The sequence below is a fragment of the Lissotriton helveticus genome, chromosome 4_1 (genome assembly GCF_964261635.1).
Source record: "Lissotriton helveticus chromosome 4_1, aLisHel1.1, whole genome shotgun sequence".
Lineage (NCBI taxonomy): Eukaryota > Metazoa > Chordata > Amphibia > Caudata > Salamandridae > Lissotriton > Lissotriton helveticus.
Window position 1 is genome coordinate 513,127,810 of NC_136063.1, and position 23,336 is coordinate 513,151,145.

The window sequence follows — 23,336 nt, forward strand, 5'->3', positions numbered from 1 at the left end:
ATCCACTTACATGTGTGAAGATTCAAAACATATAATAAAGGGCTCGGAGGTGACCCGATATAGTAGTTCTGGTTTGCGATTTTCGTTATCAAATGGTATTACTGTTAAAGGAATAACAAAATATGTTACTTTCTAGCCCAAGCCATTAAAACGCTATTCATCGCTATGTAGTTGTTGATACAAGATTTACCTATGTCTTAGACTTCTAGGATACCTGTTGCGGTTCCAAATTCTGATGTACTTCACGCTAGAGGGGAACGAATAATGATATTCTTAGTCTCAAAGTTAAAACTTGTACCTCTGAATTCGAAGACCGTCGCGCCCCTAACTCACCCGTGTTCGGCGTCCTCAGCGAGTGTGGCGGGTTCACCTCCTTCGCGCTCAGTTCCTGTTTGGACACGTGATTATGTGCGAAACGACGTCTATGTGTACTTCCACATGACGTATTTTAGAGACTAGACCGCGTTTAGTGTTAGTCTTTGCCGACCATATTGCATGGCCTCTTATATACATAATTACTCGTGTTGTTTATAAATAAAGTTATTGCTCGCGATCTTTACCAGGAGAATAACCTGTATACGTAAGACATATCATATTTCTATAAAAGTAGACCGGACAGTCGCGATGAGTGGATCATAATGCAAATAACGAAAAAAATATGACAATCAAGTCTGTGAACCAAAGTATCAATAGAAGCTCCACTGTGAGAATGCGCATGATCTCTGGAAAGTTCGAATATCCCAAATTTTTGACTAACGTCAGTACATAGCGTGACATTAGTTTCCAAAAATGACTAGTGATGGTGGAGTGCACACCGTGACTGATTCAAATTATTTAAATTCGTGAAAAGCCCGATCATACTGTGACTCTTTAACTTTTAACATTTTAGCTGTTTAGCATTTTTTCTTTATCTAAATTGTAGCTTTAAGATCTCGTAACATTATTCAAATGTACAGGAGAAAACATCCCAGCATTCGGAGAGATTGAAGTATCGACAAAATCATACAGGTCTACAGTAAATTACAGTATTCTTAGATCTTAAACATTGTTCAGACTATGTGGTTCAAGCAGTATCTATTACTAGTCACCCAGAAAAAATTGCATCTCCTGGTCGTAATTTAATCCTGACTGTACCGATTGCAAACGCATAATCCAAGTCGCCTCAGTACGTCTTAATTTCAATTCTCGGTTACCACCTCTTATTGCCACTGGTATGGTTTCAATTCCAAAAAATTGTACATTTTTGTTCTGTTGCTCTTTTTGGCACGAGGCTACATGCAAAGCCACTGGATATTTAGGATCACAATTTACAATCGCTCTTATATGTTCCATCATTCTTTCCTTCAATGGCCTAATTGTGCTACCTACGTAGTGCTTGCCACATTCACATTCAATAATGTAGATGACAAATTTGGTTGTACAATTAATGTTGCTCTTGATGGTATAACATACGTCATCAGGGCCTGTGAAGTTTGTTGTTCCATGTTTGGCCCATTTGCACATACTGCAGAACCCGCATTTGTGAAAACCCAGACCTCGTTGTGTCAACCAATCAGTACTCCTCATATCACGGGGTACTGTGGGACTCAATTTGTTTCTTAATGTGTTACCTCTTCTAAATGAGATCTGTGGTCTATCTGTAATGTACTTGGTCAGTGTTTTTTCGGATTTCAATAAGCTCCAATGTTTGGTTAAACTTTTTCTTAAGTCTAAATGGAGTGAGTTGAAATCCGTGACCATTCTTATGTATTCTTTATTATCTGAGTTAGGCTTCTGTCTGGTGGTGAGAGTGTCTATTCTCTTCACTCTTTTAATCCTTTTTTCAGCTTTCCTAATGGTGTTGTATGTATAGCCCCTTGTAAGGAATCTTTCTTTCATGCTGTCAATGCATCTCCTGAATTCACAGTCCTCACTACAGTTCCTTCTTGCCCGAATAAATTCGCCAAAGGGTATGGCGTTAATCTGGTGTGAGGGGTGTGAGCTCGAAGCATGCAAGATTGCATTACACGCTGTCGACTTTCTGAACAATCTACTGTGCAGACAGTTGGAAGAAATATAGAACTCGATATCTAAGAATTCTATATTCGTTTTGCTCCACTTCATGGTGAAGTTGATCTTCCATGTGTTATCATTCAAGTATTTGAAGAAATTATGTAGATGCTCCTCTGAGCCGGCCCAAATGAGGATGCAGTCGTCAATATATCGACCCCAAAATATTATGGAGTCGATATATTGTGCACCCTTTGTGCCCCAAATCAGATCTGCTTCCAGTGCCCCCATGAATAGATTTGCAAACGAGGGTGATATTTTAGAGCCCATGGCTACACCTTGTTTTTGTCGGTACCAGTTCTTGTCACACATAAAATAGTTATTCTTAAGGACCAATTCTATCATTATTGATAGCATCTCGGTATGCTTCCATAGTGTGGCTGGTCTGTTATATAGGATTTTGTTAATCGCCTCGATACCCAGCTCCGTGTTGATGCTGGTGTAAAGAGACACCACGTCCAATGTTACTAAAAGAAAATCATCTTGCCATTCCATGTCTGCTAATGTACTAAGGATGTGTTTGGAATCCTGTATGTAGGACGGCAAGTTTTTAACTAGTGGACCTAGATACAGATCCACGTATTCTGCTATCCTTTCTGTTGGGCCACCTATGCCCGAAACAATAGGTCTCCCTGGTGGAAATGGGAGTTCCTTGTGAATTTTAGGCAAGGTGTACAGCCATGGATATGTGGGTCTGAAAACTTTCAAATATAAGTATTCCTCCTCGTTTAATAAACCTGACTGCTTCCACTTTAACAAATGTGAATTAATTTCTATTGTTAAGGGACCAATGGGGTTATATGTGAGGCGTTCGTAGCATACTTCATCCTGTAATTGTTGACTAATTTCTGATTGGTAGTCTATGCGATCCATAATCACTACGTTACCTCCCTTGTCTGCCTCTCGTATGATGATGGTATTGTCGTTCATGAGTGTGTTGAGCGCTATTCTTTGTCCCTTACTGAGGTTGTCCTTATATTTAAACATTCTGTCCTTGCGTAGACGGTTCAGTTTGTCAAGATCCTCTAACACACGCTTATGAAAATTGTCTATGGCATTGCCACCAGGTAGTGTAGGGATCCATTTGGATTTGGACTTTAGTCCACTAACAATGCTAAAATCAGATTCTATATCCAACTCCTCTAGCAGTCTGTCCATCTCTAGAGGAGAATCCTCCATGTCAGTCAATGATAAGAGAAGATGAGTTGCATGCACATCGTTTATTGATAAGGATTCAGTGGTGCTAGTAACAGGTGGATTAGCAGCCCCTCTACCCTTTTTCTCCAAACCAAAGAAATGTTTTTTCAGTTTAAGGTTCCTTATAAATTTAAACAGATCAATTTTCAATTTACAAATATCCCCCGTTGCAAACGGGTTGAAACTAAGACCTTTGCTTAAAAGGGAAACCATATCTGGAGTGAGGTTTATTTTAGAAAGGTTGATCACCTGCACATCTCTAGTGTTTGCACCATCTAATTCCTGTTGGCCCCTGATCTCAGCTTCCTTCTGTAATCCTCTGTGTTTCCGTCCCCTGCCCCTCCTGGTTTTGGATCGGATTGGTTTCTTGCTGTAGAGTATCTGTTGCCCTTCCTGATCCGTAAAACCTCTTGAAAAAAAGGTGGCATACCTTGTCTGTCTTGGTTGTCTGATTCCCCTCCTGTGGTACCTATGGAGTTGAGTGAGGAATTGCTAGAAGAGACAGAGGTGGGTTCTGGACCCTGAGATTTCTTGTAAATGTTTTTAGAGCTGTTTGGGATCAGGGAATCATATTTTTTATCAAAAGTAAAGATTCGACCACAGGTGTAATCCAACTCATCCCTTCTTAGTTGCCTGGCTTTCCTATTTTTGATTTCTGATTGGTGTTTTAATATGATTTCATCAAGGATGGTGTAATTTTTAACAGTACTCTCTGGTCTGTTTAGATCTTTAATTTCTTGTTCGATGGTAGCTATTTCTGCTTGTAATTTAGCCCCCTTGCGGTCAGCACTAACAATTAATATCTCCATAAGGGTAATAGAATTGCTAGAGAGAGATTCTTCCCATTTTATCATAAGATCGGCATCCAGGTCATCGTAGGTGGGAAAGATTTGGCCTCTAAGACCTCTGGGAACGCGTTTTAATCTCAGATATTGTTTGAGAGTCGCGCCATCCCACCATCTTGAGTTCTCCATTTTCTTAAGGCGTTCCAATTTAACAAATTTGTCTCCGAGTCCCTCAGTACGAGGGGGATTAGTGCTGGTGGAAGCGCTTTGGGTGGACATCCCTTTTGCTAAATTTTCAAAAAGCTCTTCTGCCATTTTGGTTCTATCCATATCTGTATAATATGGTCTGATCTAGCAATGTTATACTAGAATAGCTCACGAGTATTATAATTGCGTGGCGGCTACCCTCAACTGGAAGCTAATTAAAACAATAGGAAGGTTTTTAAACAGTTGTGGTTGGGTGCACTGCCAGTTTACACGCATTTGATTATGATCATTAGGGTGTCTACGGTGCTTCACGGCGAGTGGACAAACCTAAACCACTCACTAGAGTAGAACAAACTACTGCTAATTACTTTGCAGATTGCCGAAGCACTCTCATGTAATAGAATAGAGTAATAGAATTGTCCAGTTACATTTAACAAAAATTACAAACACCAATTCTGACAGAAGTAACAAGATATCCAGAAGATGAGTAAATCTTGGAGTCTTTAATGAAGATTACAGCCAGCCGACACGTGTTTCATCGCCTTCGCGATTCATCAGGGCTGAAACAAACAAATAAGTAGCGTCTAGCATATTCTGTGAGCAAAAACAGTTACATACAGGGCCATAGTATCTGGCCGTTGCGTCACATGCACTACAACTTCCTCCTGCAGTGGACATATGGTGAGTGCATCATTTCACAAGTATTGACTCACTCGTGCCACCACAACACATCCGTGTCCGAGTTCCGGTGTATACTACCAATTATACATAATGACGTGCCTATATGTGATAGTGATGGTAATGGACATGTGCGGGGACGAGATCACCATTGTATCTCTGAGAGACAAGCAATGACACATGCTCTATATTGATGACTAAAGTGTCCTAATCGTGAACGGCTCTTGCATCATCCATGCTGGTCATTTTGTGAAAGTCGTGAGAGACAAGTGTCATTTCCAAAAACATACCTAGAAGGCCGTAACGACGTCAGAAGGTCTGTATGTATCCAAGAAAAGAAAGAAAAAACCGAAAAAATCTCATCACTACCTAAAATTCCGGTAATATTCAGGCAAAATGTCACCAAATGAGACTGTTAGCCACTCATTGTGCGCCGGCTTACCGCTCAGCTGGTGATAATTCCGACCCAGCCGGGCCCGTGACTAGTACTACTGGTAATGGTACGTCCAGCAGCGATCAATATCTCTGTATCTATAATCAAGTGAAATAATTTATGTTTTATTTAAAGTTTGAGAAAGCTGGTCAATTTCTGTTCACTCAGATGTCAAATGACATTCTCACTGGAGTGCTGGTATTTGCAATCCAAGATTTGATTCTATATTGACGGGTAATTCTCTGTAATCCACTTCAAAACATTTGGTCATACACACTATCATTGCCTAGCGTAGTACGCAATATGCACAAATTGCTAATCCACTTACATGTGTGAAGATTCAAAACATATAATAAAGGGCTCGGAGGTGACCCGATATAGTAGTTCTGGTTTGCGATTTTCGTTATCAAATGGTATTACTGTTAAAGGAATAACAAAATATGTTACTTTCTAGCCCAAGCCATTAAAACGCTATTCATCGCTATGTAGTTGTTGATACAAGATTTACCTATGTCTTAGACTTCTAGGATACCTGTTGCGGTTCCAAATTCTGATGTACTTCACGCTAGAGGGGAACGAATAATGATATTCTTAGTCTCAAAGTTAAAACTTGTACCTCTGAATTCGAAGACCGTCGCGCCCCTAACTCACCCGTGTTCGGCGTCCTCAGCGAGTGTGGCGGGTTCACCTCCTTCGCGCTCAGTTCCTGTTTGGACACGTGATTATGTGCGAAACGACGTCTATGTGTACTTCCACATGACGTATTTTAGAGACTAGACCGCGTTTAGTGTTAGTCTTTGCCGACCATATTGCATGGCCTCTTATATACATAATTACTCGTGTTGTTTATAAATAAAGTTATTGCTCGCGATCTTTACCAGGAGAATAACCTGTATACGTAAGACATATCATATTTCTATAAAAGTAGACCGGACAGTCGCGATGAGTGGATCATAATGCAAATAACGAAAAAAATATGACAATCAAGTCTGTGAACCAAAGTATCAATAGAAGCTCCACTGTGAGAATGCGCATGATCTCTGGAAAGTTCGAATATCCCAAATTTTTGACTAACGTCAGTACATAGCGTGACATTAGTTTCCAAAAATGACTAGTGATGGTGGAGTGCACACCGTGACTGATTCAAATTATTTAAATTCGTGAAAAGCCCAATCATACTGTGACTCTTTAACTTTTAACATTTTAGCTGTTTAGCATTTTTTCTTTATCTAAATTGTAGCTTTAAGATCTCGTAACATTATTCAAATGTACAGGAGAAAACATCCCAGCATTCGGAGAGATTGAAGTATCGACAAAATCATACAGGTCTACAGTAAATTACAGTATTCTTAGATCTTAAACATTGTTCAGACTATGTGGTTCAAGCAGTATCTATTACTAGTCACCCAGAAAAAATTGCATCTCCTGGTCGTAATTTAATCCTGACTGTACCGATTGCAAACGCATAATCCAAGTCGCCTCAGTACGTCTTAATTTCAATTCTCGGTTACCACCTCTTATTGCCACTGGTATGGTTTCAATTCCAAAAAATTGTACATTTTTGTTCTGTTGCTCTTTTTGGCACGAGGCTACATGCAAAGCCACTGGATATTTAGGATCACAATTTACAATTGCTCTTATATGTTCCATCATTCTTTCCTTCAATGGCCTAATTGTGCTACCTACGTAGTGCTTGCCACATTCACATTCAATAATGTAGATGACAAATTTGGTTGTACAATTAATGTTGCTCTTGATGGTATAACATACGTCATCAGGGCCTGTGAAGTTTGTTGTTCCATGTTTGGCCCATTTGCACATACTGCAGAACCCGCATTTGTGAAAACCCAGACCTCGTTGTGTCAACCAATCAGTACTCCTCATATCACGGGGTACTGTGGGACTCAATTTGTTTCTTAATGTGTTACCTCTTCTAAATGAGATCTGTGGTCTATCTGTAATGTACTTGGTCAGTGTTTTTTCGGATTTCAATAAGCTCCAATGTTTGGTTAAACTTTTTCTTAAGTCTAAATGGAGTGAGTTGAAATCCGTGACCATTCTTATGTATTCTTTATTATCTGAGTTAGGCTTCTGTCTGGTGGTGAGAGTGTCTATTCTCTTCACTCTTTTAATCCTTTTTTCAGCTTTCCTAATGGTGTTGTATGTATAGCCCCTTGTCCTTTACAGCTGGCAACTGGGAAAAAGAAGGTTGTGAAGGTGACCGCCTATAAGCTGTTATAGCAGCTAAATGCACCTTAATAGAATTAAACTTTAAACCTGCCTTAGCCAGATATAATAAATAGGGAAGAACTGCTTCTTCCTGACTCTTAATAGAATTATGACCATTTTGCATACACCACATATAGAAGTGCTTCCATTTGCATGCATAAGAATGTCTTGTGGAAGGACGTCTCGCCTCTTTTAGGATGGACATGCAGTCCTGCGGAAGTCCTGGATGTTTGTATTGTATGACCTCAGGAGCCATGCTGCCAAGCTCAGTGACGGAAGGTTGGGATGATGAATCCTCCCATTTATCTTGGATAACAGGTCCAGCCTGCATGGCAGCATCTTGTGAGGAGTCACTGACAGGTGAAGCAGGTCCGTGTACCACCATTGCCTCGGCCAGTCGGGGGCAATGAGGATCATCGTTAGACTCGACAGGACAGGCACGACGGGCGGGGGAAACGCATGCATTTTTAAGAGCAATCTCTCTGTTACTAAAGTCACCTCCCCCTCCCTCACCTCCTGTGAACTCATCTGCCTCGATATCACCAGCGAGGGCAAACCTGTATGCTCTTTACATGTCATCTACCACCCGCCCGGGGACAACCTCACCTTCACCCAACAACTCATGGACACGATTTCATCCAATGCCGGACGGCAGAACACTCAAATCTACCTGGGTGACTTCAATCTCCACTGGAACGATCATAATGACGCAGTGGTGAACAGTCTCAAAACTTTCCTTAATGCGCTTGACCTCACCCAAATCTGCAACAGCCCAACACATGACAAAGGCTCTATCCTCGACCTCATCATCGCCAAAGAGGACTCTACCCAACTGGGAGCAATCCAACCCTGCGACTGGTCAGACCACCACATTATCACATTCTTCATCAACGAAAAAGTTAAACTTAACCCGGCTCAACCCACCAAATCCAAGATCTGGAAAAGGGACCTGAAGAAACTTAACCCCAAATCCTTGCCTTCCCACACCTGCAGTCTCCTCCTTCCCCCCTCGGGCGCCTCTGACGTACAATCTCTGACCGACCACTACCTCGACTCTATGACCTCAATAATCAACGAAGCCGCCCCCCTGCAACGGAAGAGAGTCTCCGCCAAGAACTCGAACCCATGGTATGATGGTAGACTCAATGAAGACAGGCGTGCCATGCGAATGGCAGAGCGCACCTGGACCCCTCAGCATTGCACCTTAAAACTCTTAAGAATAAGAGAAATGCCTACTTTAGGAAAATCAAGCGCTCGAAATCTGACTTCTTCAGCCTCCAGCTCGACCAAGCAAAAAACAGACCAAGAAAACTCTTCGAACTAGTCAAAACTCAAACCAAGGAACAACCTCTAAAATCAAACAGCACAACAAGCGCTATACCATCCTGTGAAGACTTTTCTGCTTCCTTTAAGCTAAAGACTGACAATATAAGAAGTGATCTCCTCAATGATATAAGCCGATACTCCAGCCCCATCAGCATAACTAACACCCAACCTAAAAACAACGCGGCTTGGTCGTCCTTCGACACCTACTCTGAAGAAGAAATTAACAAACTGCTCGGCACCCTGAAACCCTTCAATCACCTCACAGACCCCTTACCTGCTAATGCTGTAAAAGACTTCACCCCCCTGCTCCTCCCACTCTGGACTAAAATCATTAACAGTTCCCTGCAACAAGGGCTCATCCCGGACTCCCTTAAGGTGGGGCAAGTCACGCCTATACTCAAGAAACTACAGCTGACCCTGCTGACCTAAACAATTACCGCCCTATCACCAATATCCCCACCCTGGCCAAACTGCTGGAAAAATGCGTACAACTCCAACTGACTAAACACATTGATCGGTTTGACCTCCTCAACCCTCATCAATCAGGCTTCAGAGCAAGACACAGTACGGAAACGGCTATGACGCACATAATTGATGACGCCCTCCAAATCCTTGATCACAACGATTCCTGCCTCCTTATCCTACTTGATCTCTCCTCAGCATTTGACACTGTCAAACATGAGAATCTGCTGGAGCTGTTAAACACCAGAATGGGTTTATCCGGAACTGTTCTCAAATGGTTCACTTCCTTCGTACATAACCGGTCTCAGAAGTTCAAGATCAACAACGTGTTGTACTCATTTGTGCCTGTAACATTAGGCGTTCCACAAGGATCTTCCCTATCCCCCACTTTGTTCAACCTGGTCATGGAACCACTCACCACATTGCTTCAAGCATCTAATGTACATTTTCACATGTACGCCGATGACACTCAACTCTACCTCAAACTCCAATCCCCGGAAGACATCATACTTCTGAACTCCACGCTCAGAAATACCCAATCATGGTTGGCCGACAATCACCTCAAACTAAATGCCCTGAAAACTGAGTTCCTTCTGATCGCACCTCCGGCCAAACTCGCGATCTCCCAAACCTGGCTCAAGCATCTTACTGCACTCAATGTCCAACCCACCACCGTGGACTCCGTGAAATCCTTAGGCATCACACTGGACGCCAATCTCAACATGCAGCAGCACATTAGCAAAGCAACTAGAGGAGCTAATTTTCAAATCAACACTTTGAGGAAACTTAAACCCTTCCTCCCAGCTAAGGATTTCCAAACTGCTGCACAAGCCCTAGTCATCCCTCGCATAGACTACGGAATTGTGGCTCTCAGCGGACTCCCCCTATCAACAACCGCACCCCTAAGAGCCTCCTTGAACGCTGCAGCGAGACTTATCACCGGATCAAGGAAACATTCGCATATATCCCCTGACTTAAAATCACTGAACTGGCTGCCGTTTGAAACCAGAATACAGCTGAAAATCGCCTGCATGACACACTTGGCCGTACACCACAAGTCACCCGACTACCTCACTCAAAAGCTGACTATATCAGAAGGCTCTAGATCCAACAGAAGCACAAAAAATCTCCTCCTGAAACCTCGAAGATTCCGGAAGGAAAAAACATACAAACGCTCCTTCTCGGGAATGGCACCCAGGATCTGGAATGCACTCCCTCCTGAAACCAGACTTATCTCCTCCACGGCATTTTTTAAGAAAGAGGTAAAAGCCATCCTCATGGCTAAATTCACCTGATCTCTACATTTACTGGACCGAAGACTTTGCTCCGCTTTTTTTTTTTGTATTACTGGTTTTTCTGATTATCTTTTTGTATTATGTTTTTATCTGACTGCTATCCTATTTTGTATTATGTTTTTATCTGACTGCTATCCTTTTTGCATTAAGTTTTTATCTGATTGCTATCCTATTTGGCTATTCACCTACTACCGACTACTATATTGTACCCAATAGTTTGTTTAATCACCCTCTTGTTTCCCCTAGCCCTTGTTTTCTGTAAAGCGCTCTGATATCTGCAAAGATCTTGTTCGCGCTATATAAAACTTTGAAAATAAATAAATAAATAAATCGTTATGCACGAGTGTGTCAGCTTACTCACCACCTTCGGGATCAGCGGAAGGGGTGGAAAGGCGTACACAAATTCCCCTGACCAGTCTATCAAAAGGGCATTCCCTTTCGATCCTAGCCGGTAAAACCTTGAGGCGAAGTCTCGGCATTTGTGTTTTCGTCGTTCGCGGATAGATCTATGGTGGGATGACCCCAAGACTGGAAGATGTCTTCTACTACTGCGTCGTTGAGAACCCAGTCTTCCCTGTCTTCGAAATGCCGGCTTAATGCGTCCGCCCTCACATTCTGCTCTCCTGGGAGGTGGACTGCTGTGACGGACAACTTGCGAGCCAGAAGCCAATGCCAGATGCGTTGGGCTTCCAATGAAACAGCCCTTGAGCGTGTTCCCCACCTGCTTGTTCAAGTAGTATATTGTGGTGGTGTTGTCCGTCTGTACTAATACGGAAGCTTCTTGAAGCGAAGGAAGGAACGCTTTGAGGGCTAGGTGGACTGCTCTCAACTCCAACATGTTGATGTGGTAGGTACTTTCTTTGGAAGACCACAGACCCTGCACTTGGAGCTGACCCATGTGCGCTCCCCAGCCTTGCACAGAAGCATCTGTGATCAATGTCTGTGCAGCAGGAGGTTGATGGAACAGAACCCCCACCCGCATATTCTGCTTCTTTGTCCACCACGGAATGGAAGCTCGAGCTGCTTCTGATAGAGTAATCTGGTCATCCCAGCGAGCTGACTGTTGGTCCCATTTGTCCTCCAGATCCTGCTGAAGAGGACGCATCCGAAGCCTGGCATTCGGGACCAGGAAAATGCAGGATGCCATCGATCCTAGCAGGGAGGCAATCTTCCGCAATTTGAGCCTTGTTGTGAAGTACCAGCTGGCACTTCTGAGTTATAGAACACTGTCTCTCCTCCGAAGGAAACACTTTTCCTACCTCGGAGTCTAGCAGAGCTCCTAGGAAGTGAATCTTCTGGGTGGGCTGAGAGACTGATTTGTTGAAGTTGACATGTAGTCCCAGCCGCTGACAGAGCTAGATGCAGGTCTGGAATTGACTTCTTACACTGTCTGGGGAAGGACCTTTCAACAGCCAATTGTCCAGGTATGGGTACACGAAGACCCCCCTGCGGCGTAGTACAGCCGCTACTACTGCAACACACTTCCTGAACACCCGGGGAGCCGACTTCAACCCAAATGGAAGGACTTTGAACTGGTAGTGGGAGGTTCCCTCCCGGAACCGAAGAAATCTCCTGGGATTGAGGTGTATCGGGATATGAAAGTAGGCATCTTGTAGGTCCAGCGAACACATCCAATCTTCCCTCCTGAGATGTGGATATATTTGGTGAAGCGCCAACATGCAAAACTTTTCTTTTTTGACATGCAGGTTGAGTGTTCTCAAGTCCAGAATGGGTCTGTATTCTGCCTTTTGGCCCTTTTTTCTGACCAGAATATATCGTGAGAACACTCCTTTCCCCCTTTGAGACATTGTCACCCTCTCGATGGCTGACTTTTTGAGGAGTGTAGCTACTTCTTTTTTAAAAGGTGTAGTTGATGATTTGATGTTGGCATTGGAGGAACTGATGGAGGCAAACAATGGAAATGAAGACAGTATCCATTCTTGAGTGTAGTCAACACTCAACGGTCTTTCGTAATGGATTGCCACTTTGCCATGTGATGCGCGATGCTTCCCCCCACTAGAGTGGTCCACGGCGCTGGGGAAAGGAAGGACTCATTGCTTAGACTGGGCTTTGTTGGAATTGTTGCCCTGGCGCTGATTCCCTCCTCCTCTGGAATTACAACTGCCTCTGAACTGAGACTTCTGCTGTCCCTGCTTGTCTAGACCCTTCTGCCAGTGAGGGGTTTGAACCCGCTGTTTAGAAGAGCCCTTGTTGTAGGAGCGATATTTTTTTTTAACTCCTTCTTTTTCTCAAGCCCTACTGCTTTGAGAGTGTCCAACTGGGATCATGCTGGAGAGACTTGTCTCGACGACATATGCTTCGACGTCGAACGCCGGTGAGGTGACGTCGACGGGGGCCTTCTCGACGCCGAGCGCCGATCGCCGACGGAGGGTGTCTCGGCGCTGAACGCCCTTGACTGGACTCCGATGGATGCCTCGACGTCGAGCGCCGATGCCTTGGCGACAACGGAGGATGCCTCGACGTCGAGCGTCGATGACTGGACGCCGACAGAGGATGCCTCGACGTCGAGCGTCGATGACTGGATGCCGACGGTTTGAACCCGCTGTTTAGAAGAGCCCTTGTTGTAGGAGCGATATTTTTTTTTAACTCCTTCTTTTTCTCAAGCCCTACTGCTTTGAGAGTGTCCAACTCTGCCTTCATGTGCTGCATCTCCTCATCAGTACTTGCCCCAAACAAAGATGTTCCTGAAAAAGGCAAGTTCAAGATCCGAGCTTGGGCCTCTGGTTTCAAAGCTGTGAGACGCAACCAGGGGGATGTCCTTGCAGATATTCCATGCGCTGCGAGGGTAGCTCTGTCCGCTGCGGCGCTAATGACTTGATTGGAGACTTGGCTGCCTTCCAAGAGAATCTCCTCGAAGTCTTTACGGTCTTCCTGCGGGAGTTTCCCCACAAAACGCTGCAGGGAATCCCACAGGGACTTATCATAACGCCCCAAAACGGCTTCCGCGTTGGACACCTTGAGAAATGAGGCTGAAGTATTACAGACTCATCTTCCCCACGAATCCTGTGATTTGCTCTCCTTATCCGGAGGTACTGCGGAGGAGGAGGCTACCGCACCGGTCTTTTTTGCCACTGAGATGATGACTGAGTCTGGGAGCAGATCAGCCCAGAGGAACAGATGATCCTTCTCTGGCGAGCGGCACTTTTTGAGAATCCTCGCCGGCGCAGCCTTTATCGTTGCTGGAGTGATGAATACCTCCATCACTGGCTCTAAAATCCCAGGTACCAAAGGCAACAGAGGCTTGGGTGCAGACCTGTGATGCAGGGTTTCAAAGATCACTGAGGTCTTGACCTGGGGAGCTGTCAAGGGCACTCCCAGTTTCAGAGTCCCTCTGCCTAGAATGTCCTGATAAGTGAAGATGTCATCAATTGGAAATATCCGTCAAAGTAGGCGAGTAATCTCTATGCGAGCGGGTAGGAGAAGAAGATGTATTTGGGGATCTTGGTTCCCTTCTCCTGCTTCTTCTTCGTCTGCTAGAACGCACCCGGGAGCGTGATCGTTCTCTGGGCGGCACCTGGGAGCGTGATCGTTCTCTGGGCCTAGGAACCGGCCTGTATTCTTGCATCCAGGCCGCTGTTTCTTTGTCTGGATCCCAGTGATGAAGAGGCGTATTCCATCTTGGAGACAGCCTGATGGAAGGCGACTTTTGTGCGCTGTACCTCGCTGGTGAACGTGCAGGAGGTGTTAAATCCTTTTGCCCATGCAGCAAACGTGCAGGGGAACGCCTTGATCTCTCACTGCGGTATGAATAAATGACCACATGTGGAGACCTATGACGGTGAGAAGAAGAAGAGCCTGACAAGGATGAAGAAAGGCTCACAGAAGGCGTGGGGAATCTTGTGTGACTCCGAGAACCACGATCCTCTGAAGCTCTCTTCCGTTTAGCAGGAGGGCTCATGCTCACTGGAGAGCGCTCCATTGATCTAAGACAGATTCTCCTTCCGCAGCTGAAGCCGATCTTGGAGACCTCTGCGACCGAGGCCCATGACCTGGAGACGGAGTTGGCAAACTTGACGTCTTGGTCTGCTGCGACACTGCTGGTTGAGACTGTGCCAAGGGTTGACAAACTCTCTGCGGAGACTCTGTCCTCTGGGATCATGCTGGAGAGACTTGTCTCGACGACATATGCTTCGACGTCGAACGCCGGTGAGGTGACGTCGACGGGGGCCTTCTCGACGCCGAGCGCCGATCGCCGACGGAGGGTGTCTCGGCGCTGAACGCCCTTGACTGGACTCCGATGGATGCCTCGACGTCGAGCGCCGATGCCTTGGCGACAACGGAGGATGCCTCGACGTCGAGCGTCGATGACTGGACGCCGACAGAGGATGCCTCGACGTCGAGCGTCGATGACTGGATGCCGACGGAAGATGCCTCAACGTCGAACGCCGCTGGCTGGGCGATGACGGAGGATGTCTCGACGTCGAGCATCGGTGACCGGATGCCGACGGAGGTTGCCTCGACGTCGAACGCCGATGACTGGGCGTCGACGGAGGAAGCTGTGACGTCGAAGAATGGACATGAGGCTTCGACAACAACGACCTCTCGCTCGACGCTGCCCGTCGCCCGGTTGACGGCAGCGGAGATACCTTGACTCTCGACGCTGAAGTCTTCGTTGTCGAAGGAAGGTGGCTCGTCGGCGGAAACTTCGACGCCGATCCAGACGCCGAAGGAGAGCAAGTCGGGTCATCTCTCGACGTCGATCGCGTCCTTCGCTTTTTCTGTCTCTTAGGGGACCTACCTCTCTCAGAAAGACCATAAATTCGAATTCTTTCTCTATCTTTGAGAGATCTCCTTGACAAAGACTTGCAGTGTTCACATTTTTCTGCAGAATGTGTCTCAGGGAGACAGAGGATACACACAGGATGTGTATCAGTCCTAGCCTCCTTCTTCCCACAGGAAGGGCAGGGGTCAAAAAGCGAAGGCATTTTGACAAAAATTAACCTTTTTTGAAACTCAAAAAAAGCAGTAGTATCTCTCCAAGGTCAAAAACCGTTGAGTGAAATCAAAAATTGAAGAAAATCATCAAGAATTTCTGACAGAAAGTCAAAAAAGGTGGGAACTGTTAAACCAGGGTCCTGACAGAAGGAGCTGGAAAGAACAACTGACCTCTCACCCCTGAGGCATGATGGGAAGACTGGGGTCATGGCTGCCTTAAAGGCACTGTGCCAGTTTTTGTTGAAAATGCTTTCATTTTCTATGTTATTGCTTTTCAATGCAGCCTGTGGCTAACAATGTCTATTTATTAGCAATTTTCAGGATTTATGAGTGTTTTTACTCATTAAAACACAAAGTTCAAGGGCTATTGGACCTAATGTGTTTTTATTTCCTTGCTAATTTCAGTGCATGTATGAGTGATTACATTGATTAGCCTCAGTTTTGGGGCTGCATTGGTATGAGAAAAAATAATATATGTACATACATATATGTGGAGAGAGATATATATGTTTTTCCATATATATTTTTATATTGTTTCCGGGGTCCCGCACATGGGCGGGAATATTCAGTGCTTATGACTATTGATGAGGATCCCCTGGAAGAGAATCAAAATATACACACACCTTTGCCTGGGACAACCCCCAGCGTGCACTCACAGTCATTCTCCTGGGACAGACCAGTCCGAAAATGTAAATGATTTAAAAAAACTCCCAGAGGAGTCAGGGCATACTTATCCATGGTTCAAACGTACACAGTCACCGCACAGGCACCCAAGTGAAGGACCTTTCGACCGTCAGGATTCTCTCCGATACGGGTTGTTTCATATGGCCATTAACTAAGTGATGGACAGCCAACCATCAAGAAAAGTCCCAGTCAAAAAATGTGTCACATGGTGCATGGAGGTCAGCGGGTCAAAGAGGAAACAGACAAAAACACACAAAAAAAGAGAAAAGAGACCACAGCAAGGAAAATGTCCAACAAAAGAAAATATTACATCTGGCAGGATATTCATATTTAAAGTGGCCTATGAGATTGACTGTGTATGTGACATTTACTCAGATTCCACACCCTACATTTTTCTCCAGGGCTTTGCGGTGCCAGGAGTATTTAGAACACCATGAAATCACTGATGATCAGAGGAGGGGATGTGAAAGTTTATTTTATTTTTTAGGGAATCTATATTGTCTTGGTCACGTTTTGTGATATTCAATGATGACAAGGCCTGAATAATAGGTGCAGAAATAGAATGATCTTGTACAAACAAATGTACCCTGCTAGACTAGACCGCTTATAATGCAAGGTTTTGCTCAAGGACACTACTTGCAACATGCATTAGCTTACTGGCCCAGGAACAGCCATCCTTAGCATACCATATTTAGATAGGACAAAGTGTCTTTCCATGACTGGACACGTTATTTAAGCTTTTTTATTGAATATCACAAAACGTGAACAAGACAAAATCAATCCGACATAAAACATAACACTTTCACAACTCAGCAACTATTGGATGAACAGCTTTGCTCGGCATCACGCGGTCCTTCATTTTGCTCTCACTAGATTATTTAGGAAAAAGTTCTCAACATTGCCTTCAGTCAAGTGCTGCAATATGTTCATATTATGTTAAAACATGCTGTTTTATGGTTTAGAAATATTGTCTTGATGGTGTACACATTTTCAAAAGATCTATGCAGCTAAACCTGATTAGCACAAGTCTACAGCTTAAAATTCAAAGTGGAAGCAGCAGACAGAACAAAGGGAACAACCCTACCAGTTGTTACAGTCTATAGAATTATATTTATTTAGTGCAACGTAAAATACCACTGAAAACCTACAAGCCTGTAAAAGGTAAGGGAATTCTTAAAATAACAAAAATGAAACGTCAATATATTCTCATATAAAATTCAGTGAGGTATGAACCAAAATACAAACATCAATTTGTCCAACTTAATTTTGTGACACCTACCATTTTCCCATGATTCCTTTGGCCAAGACTCTGGTAAAATTCCATACTTTAACTCATTTGAAGTCCCTACAAAGGAAACAAAAGACTGTGTTGTACTAAAGAGAAATACAGTAAGGACAAGAATAAATACTGAACACATACCCTAGTCATAAAATACTACCCATTAGTATAAGATTAATTGCTAAAATCCAAAGTGTACCAAAATACCAGCAGAGTAAAAGTTAAAGAAAAAATGCTATGAAGCGAAAGCACTCCACATCATGGCTCCTTATTTTCCCAAAAATCTATGTCAAGTTGCATGGCAAGCGCGTTGCTGTGCAATATGGCTGAAAAATATTGACAACGCAAATTAGGGTGATCAAAAGCATTTCAGCCATGTTGTATAGCAACGTAGCTGCTCTGCAGCTTGGCTGAAAGAAAAAAAAAAGAAAGAGCTATGCTGCAGGGCGCTGCCACTTCAGATCTTTAAAAAAAGAATAATAATTTCAGCCATGTTGTACAGCAGCTACGCTGCTAAACAACATTGCAAAAAAAATTGGGGCTCATTGGTTATTGAAGTTACCATATATTTTATAACTCCAGGATTTCCTAGTAGCCTGTTGAGTGAGTTGCCATTGCGCTGTAATATAATGATTGAATTTTTAAACTTAGCTTCTAAATGTGAAGTGTTTGTCACTGAATCACATTTAAAGATAGAGCTAGGAAGCTTTGAAAAGTGTACTTCAAGTTCTTCTTCTGAGACAGATATGCTAGGATAACCTGTAGGTTTTACATAACAGTTTCACAGTTTTAGTGCTAGCAAGTGGCATGAAATTACTACACAAATACCAATACAACACAACAACAAAATGCATATCGAGAGGGGGGTGGAGTTGGGGTTCATGGGGAGGGGGTTAGCGCCAATACAAGACCTTTAACACTTCATAAGAATTGACTAGCAGAACTTAAAAAAAGTAAGCTTCTGAAATATTTGCAATTCAACTCAAAATGCCTTATTGGTGGGGGGTCGGAGTGACAGGAGTTTAAAAAGAGAGATTGTTGCATCATTACTATAAAACTTGATTTGCTATTTCAAATTGAAAAAGCAGCGCCAGCATGGCATTTTTGAATGTATTACAGTGGCACATAAACAGGATGACTTAAGAAAACAATAGGTCTCGCTTTTGGGACCTTCTAAGTATTTAGTTATGCAGCACAATATCCTTGGTGCAACAACATCAACTGTTGCGTGGCTAAACACTTATAAGGTCCCAAAGGCAAGACCCATTGGCTATGCCAATGCTTGTTATTTTTTGTTCCTGGGGGAAACCGGGCTAGTGCCAGGAGGGTCAAGGGTGAGTGGCAAGGAGGTGAGGAGTGAATGCCAGGAGGGACATGGGTGACTGTCAGGCCATGGGGGTGAAGGGTGAGTGCCAGAGAGGTGAGAAGTGATTGCCAGGGAGATGAGACGTAAGAGTCAGGAGGGTCAAGGGTGAGTGCCAGGGAGGGGAAGGGTGAGTGCCGAGAAGGGGGAAGTATGAGTGCCAGGGGTGAGGGGTAGCTACCAAGCCAAGGGAGTGAAGGGCTAGTGCCACGGAGGTGAAGGGTGAGTGCCAGGTCAAGAGGATGAAGGGTGAGTGCCAGGGAGATGAAGGTTGAGTGCCACGGAGGTGAGACGTAAGAGTCAGGATGGTCATGGGTGAATGCCAGGGAGGGGAAGGGTGAGTGCAAGGGGTGAGGTGTAGCTGCCAGGCCAGGGGGATGAAGGGCTTGTGCCATGAAGGTGAAGGGTGAGTGCCAAGGGGGCGAGTAGTGAATGCCAGGAGGGACATGGGTGAGTGTCAGGGAGGTGACAGTTGAGTGTCACGCAGAGTCAATGCCGAGTGCCAGAAAGGGATAAGGGTGAGTGCCAGGTGTGAGGAGTGACTTTCAGGCCTGAGGGGTGAAGGGGGAGTGCCAAGGAGGTGAGGGGTGAGTGACAGCCTGCAAACAGTTGTGAGTTGGGGTCCAGAATGAGGTGCGGAGATCATCACCCAGTGTGTGCCAGGCCGGGACGCACCAGTGCCAGGCCAGACTTGGGTGGATGCAAGAACCTCAAAAAAAGGCGGGTGCCAGGGCACTCGTAACCTTAGTACAGGACTGGGGTGCGCAGGAGAGAGTAACATCTTCAAACAAGAAACTATTCAAAATCCTGAATACTCCACTTTATGGTCTTGCAACCTTATGTGGAAAATAATTAGCAAATGAATGAGCTTCCTTAGCGGACTTGCAGCTTGCTACAGCAACTTGTTGAGATAAAGTTTGCATTGCAAATAAGCCAAAGCTAACACAAGTTGAATTAGTAACGGTAAGATTCGCAATGAACTAGAGACAAGTTAAAAAAGCAGCCCAGAATTGAACCGAGTATACAGAATAATAAAAATGGGGCAATATTGGTCTCCTTTACACAGCTGGCAGCCAAAAAAACAGGGTGTTGTGGAGGAATCGAATTCTGGTGGAATCAGAATTTTTAAAAAGAAACAATTTTTCATAAAATGATTTGTTGCAGTTGTGTGTGTGTTTGTGTGTGTGTGTGTGTGTGTGTGTGTGTGGTTGTGTGTGTACATGTGTGTGTGTGTGTGTGTGTGTGTGTGTGTGTGTGCACCTGTGGTTGTGGTTGTCTGGTTGTGTGTGTGTGTGTGTGTGGTTGTGTGTGTAGTTGTGTGTGTGGTTGTGTGTGTGGTTGTGTGTAGTTTTGTGTGTGGTTGTGAGTGTGTGTTTGTGCGTGTGTGGTTGTGTGTGTGTGGTTGGGTGTGGTTGTGGCTGTGGCTGTGATTGTGCGTATGGTTGTGAGTGTGGTTGTGGTTAGTGTGTGTGTGTGTGTGTGTGTGTGTGGTTGTATGTGGTTGTGTGTGGTTGTGGTGTTGTGTGTGGTTGTGGTGTTGTGTGTGGTTGTGGTGTTGTGTATGGTTGTGTGTGTGTGGTTGTGGTGTGTGGTTGTGGTGTGTGGTTGTGGTGTGTGGTTGTGTGTGTGGTTGTGTGTGTGGTTGTGTGTGTGGTTGTGGGTGTGTGTGTGGTTGTGTGTGTGGGTGTGGTTGTGTGAGTGTGGGTGTGAGTGTGGTTGTGTGAGTGTGGGTGTGAGTGTGGTTGTGTGTGTGGGTGTGAGTGAGGTTGTTTGTGGGTGTGAGTGTGTGTGGCTGTGTGTGTGGCTGTGTGTGTGGTTGTGAGTGTGGTTGTGTGTGTGATTGTGTGTGTGGTTGTGTGTGTGGTTGTGTGTGTGGTTGTGTGTGTGTGGTTGTGGTTTTGTGTGTGGTTGTGAGTGTGTGGTTGTGCATGTGTGAATGTTTGTGAGTGTGGTTGTTTGTGGGTGTGAGTGTGGTTGTTTGTGGGTGTGAGTGGGGTTGTTTGTGGGTGTGAGTTTGTGTGGTTGTGTGTGTGTGGTTGTGTGTGTAGTTGTGTGTGTGGTTGTGTGTGTAGTTGTGTGTGGTTGTGGTTTTGTGTGTGGTTGTGAGTGTGTGGTTGTGCGTGTGTGTGTGTGTGGTTGTGGGTGTGGTTGTGATTGTGCGTATGGTTGTGAGTGTGATTGTGTGTGTGGTTGTGGTTAGTGTGTGTGTGTGTGGTTGTATGTGGTTGTGAGTGTGGTTGTGGTGTGTGTGGTTGTGTGTGTGTGGTTGTGGTGTTGTGTGTGGTTGTGTGTGTGTGGATGTGGTGTTTTATTTTTATTCAAAGTTTTATATAGCGCGAACAAGATTTTTGCAGATATCAGAGCGCTTTACAGAAAACAAGGGCTAGAGGAAACAAGAGGGTGATTAAACAAACTATTGGGTACAATATAGTAGTCGGTAGTAGGTGAATAGCCAAATAGGATAGCAATCAGATAAAAACATAATGCAAAAAGGATAGCAGTCAGATAAAGACATAACACAAAATAGGATAGCAGTCAGATAAAAACATAATACAAAAAGATAATCAGAAAAACCAGTAATACAAAAAAAAGCGGAGCAAAGTCTTCGGTCCAGTAATTGTAGAGATCAGGTGAATTTAGCCATAAGGATGGCTTTTACCTCTTTCTTAAAAAATGCCGTGGAGGAGATAAGTCTGGTTTCAGGAGGGAGTGCATTCCAGATCCTGGGTGCCATTCCCGAGAAGGAGCGTTTGTATGTTTTTTTCCTTCCGGAATCTTCGAGGTTTCAGGAGGAGATTTTTTGTGCTTCTGTTGGATCTAGAGCCTCCTGATATAGTCAGCTTTTGAGTGAGGTAGTCGGGTGACTTGTGGTGTACGGCCAAGTGTGTCATGCAGGCGATTTTCAGCTGTATTCTGGTTTCAAACGGCAGCCAGTTCAGTGATTTTAAGTCAGGGGATATATGCGAATGTTTCCTTGATCCGGTGATAAGTCTCGCTGCAGCGTTCAAGGAGGCTCTTAGGGGTGCGGTTGTTGATAGGGGGAGTCCGCTGAGAGACACAATTCCGTAGTCTATGCGAGGGATGACTAGGGCTTGTACAGCAGTTTGGAAATCCTTAGCTGGGAGGAAGGGTTTAAGTTTCCTCAAAGTGTTGATTTGAAAATTAGCTCCTTTAGTTGCTTTGCTAATGTGCTGCTGCATGTTGAGATTGGCGTCCAGTGTGATGCCTAAGGATTTCGCGGAGTCCACGATGGTGGGTTGGACATTGAGTGCAGTAAGATGCTTGAGCCAGGTTTGGGAGATGGCGAGTTTCGCCGGAGGTGCGATCAGAAGGAACTCAGTTTTCAGGGCATTTAGTTTGAGGTGATTGTCGGCCAACCATGATTGGATGTTTCTGAGCTTGGAGTTCAGAAGTTTGATGTCTTCCGGGGATTGGAGTTTGAGGTAGAGTTGAGTGTCATCGGCGTACATGTGAAAGTGTACATTAGATGCTTGAAGCAATGTGGTGAGTGGTTCCATGACCAGGTTGAACAAAGTGGGTGATAGGGAAGATCCTTGTGGAACGCCTAATGTTACAGGCACAGATGAGGACAACACGTTGTTGATCTTGAACTTCTGAGACCGATTATGTAGGAAGGAAGTGAACCATTTGAGAACAGTTCCGGATAAACCCATTCTGGTGTTTAACAGCTCCAGCAGATTCTCATGTTTGACAGTGTCAAATGCTGAGGAGAGATCAAGTAGGATAAGGAGGCAGGAATCATTGTGATTAAGGATTTGGAGGGCGTCATCAATTATGTGCGTCATAGCCGTTTTCGTACTGTGTCTTGCTCTGAAGCCTGATTGATGAGGGTTGAGGAGGTCAAACCGATCAATGTGTTTTGTCAGTTGGAGTTGTACGCATTTTTCCAGCAGTTTGGCCAGGGTGGGGATATTGGTGATAGGGCGGTAATTGTTTAGGTCAGCAGGGTCAGCTGTAGTTTCTTGAGTATAGGCGTGACTTGCCCCACCTTAAGGGAGTCCGGGATGAGCCCTTGTTGCAGGGAACTGTTAATGATTTAAGTCCAGAGTGGGAGGAGCAGGGGGGTGAAGTCTATTACAGCATTAGCAGGTAAGGGGTCTGTGAGGTGATTAGAGGGTTTCAGGGTGCCGAGCAGTTTGTTAATTTCTTCTTCAGAGTAGGTGTCGAAGGACGACCATGCCGCGTTGTTTTTAGGTTGGGTGTTAGTTATGCTGATGGGGCTGGAGTATCGGCTTATATCATTGAGGAGATCACTTCTTATATTGTCAGTCTTTAGCTTAAAGAAAGCAGAAAAGTCTTCACAGGATGGTATAGCGCTTGTTGTGCTGTTTGATTGTAGAGGTTGTTCCTTGGTTTGAGTTTTGACTAGTTC

General features: G+C 44.6%; 1 protein-coding gene across 1 annotated transcript in view; it reads right to left on the reverse strand.

The window, feature by feature from the left end:
* Positions 1-23,336, reverse strand: part of ZBTB10 (zinc finger and BTB domain containing 10) — a 395,712-nt gene that overhangs the window by 169,561 nt on the left and 202,815 nt on the right. The window contains exon 3 of the mRNA XM_078687110.1: positions 17,581-17,646. Coding sequence (XP_078543236.1) covers positions 17,581-17,646 — 66 coding nt within the window. The remainder of the gene's footprint in view (positions 1-17,580; positions 17,647-23,336) is intronic.